Here is a 1000-nt window from a genome sequence, read left to right as displayed (position 1 = left end):
CTTTCCCCCTCCCCCTCCTTATCTCTCCCTTCTCCTTTCCCCTCTTTCCTTCCTTTTCCCTTCTTTCCTCCTTTCCCCTCTTTCCTCCCTTTCCCTTCTTTCCTCCCTTTCCCCTTCCCTTCCTTCTCTCCCGTCTCCCCTTCCCCCCTCCCCCCTCTCTTTCTCTCCCTTCTCCTTTCCCTCCCATTTCCCCCTTCCTACTCCCTTCTTTCCTCCCTTGCCCCTAGATCCCGTTCCTTATCATCATCTTCCTCCTTATCCTCTTCCTCCTCCTTATCCTCCTCTTCCTCCTTATCTTCTTCGCGCTCCCACACAAGAGCGGATTTTGCCAGAGGTCAGCAATGGATTTTTTTCATCATTATTTTTCCCCCTTTTCTTATTCATTTTCGTTTTTTTTTCATATCTCTTTTATCATCTTTTTTTTCCCAATTCTTTCGTTTTTCTCTTTCTTTGTAAGCTATCTTCTTGATTTTCCTTTATGTGTCTTCGGAATCTTTTGTGAGGTAAAGGAAAGGGAAGAAAGAGAGAGAGAATAAAGATAGATAAAAAGAAATATCTAAAACAACAACAAAAAAACGGGAACATACACCAAATAAAAACGAATAAAAAAAATCAAATCTAAAATAAAAGAAGAGCGAAAAGAAAAGAAAAGAAAAGAAAAAAGCGAGCACAAAGACCCCGCCCCCTATCGCTCGGCCGCGTCCCTGGGAAGAGCACAAGAGGACAAGAGCGAGCATAGAGAAGGCGAAGTTCAAGAGCTTGTTAGGACAGAGAGAGCGCCGCTTGTCTGCCGTTTGGAAGCCAGGAGGTGCCGGGGAAGGAGAGCCGACAAGCCATCAGGCACAAGTTTCCTGACACTTCGAAAGCTCCCCCAACTCACGTCCTGCATGATTTGTGGGGGCTGATGATGGGGGTTGGGGGCTGATGGGGGTTGGGGGCTGATGGGGGTTGGGGGCCTGATGGGGGTTGGGGGCTGATGGGGGGTTGGGGGCTGATGGGG

General features: G+C 48.0%; 1 protein-coding gene across 1 annotated transcript in view; it reads right to left on the bottom strand.

Moving 5' to 3' along the window:
- Positions 1–751: 751 nt before the first annotated feature.
- The window catches only part of LOC138864684 (uncharacterized), a 3212-nt gene continuing 2963 nt past the window's right edge, over positions 752–1000 (bottom strand). The window contains exon 2 of the mRNA XM_070132549.1: positions 752–1000. This exon is cut by the window's right edge and continues 148 nt beyond it. Coding sequence (XP_069988650.1) covers positions 752–1000 — 249 coding nt within the window.

The sequence above is a fragment of the Penaeus vannamei genome, chromosome 17 (assembly GCF_042767895.1).
Source record: "Penaeus vannamei isolate JL-2024 chromosome 17, ASM4276789v1, whole genome shotgun sequence".
Classification (NCBI taxonomy): Eukaryota; Metazoa; Arthropoda; class Malacostraca; order Decapoda; family Penaeidae; genus Penaeus; species Penaeus vannamei.
Note: the sequence above shows the minus strand (reverse complement) of the source record. Positions and strands in the feature narration are given on the sequence as shown.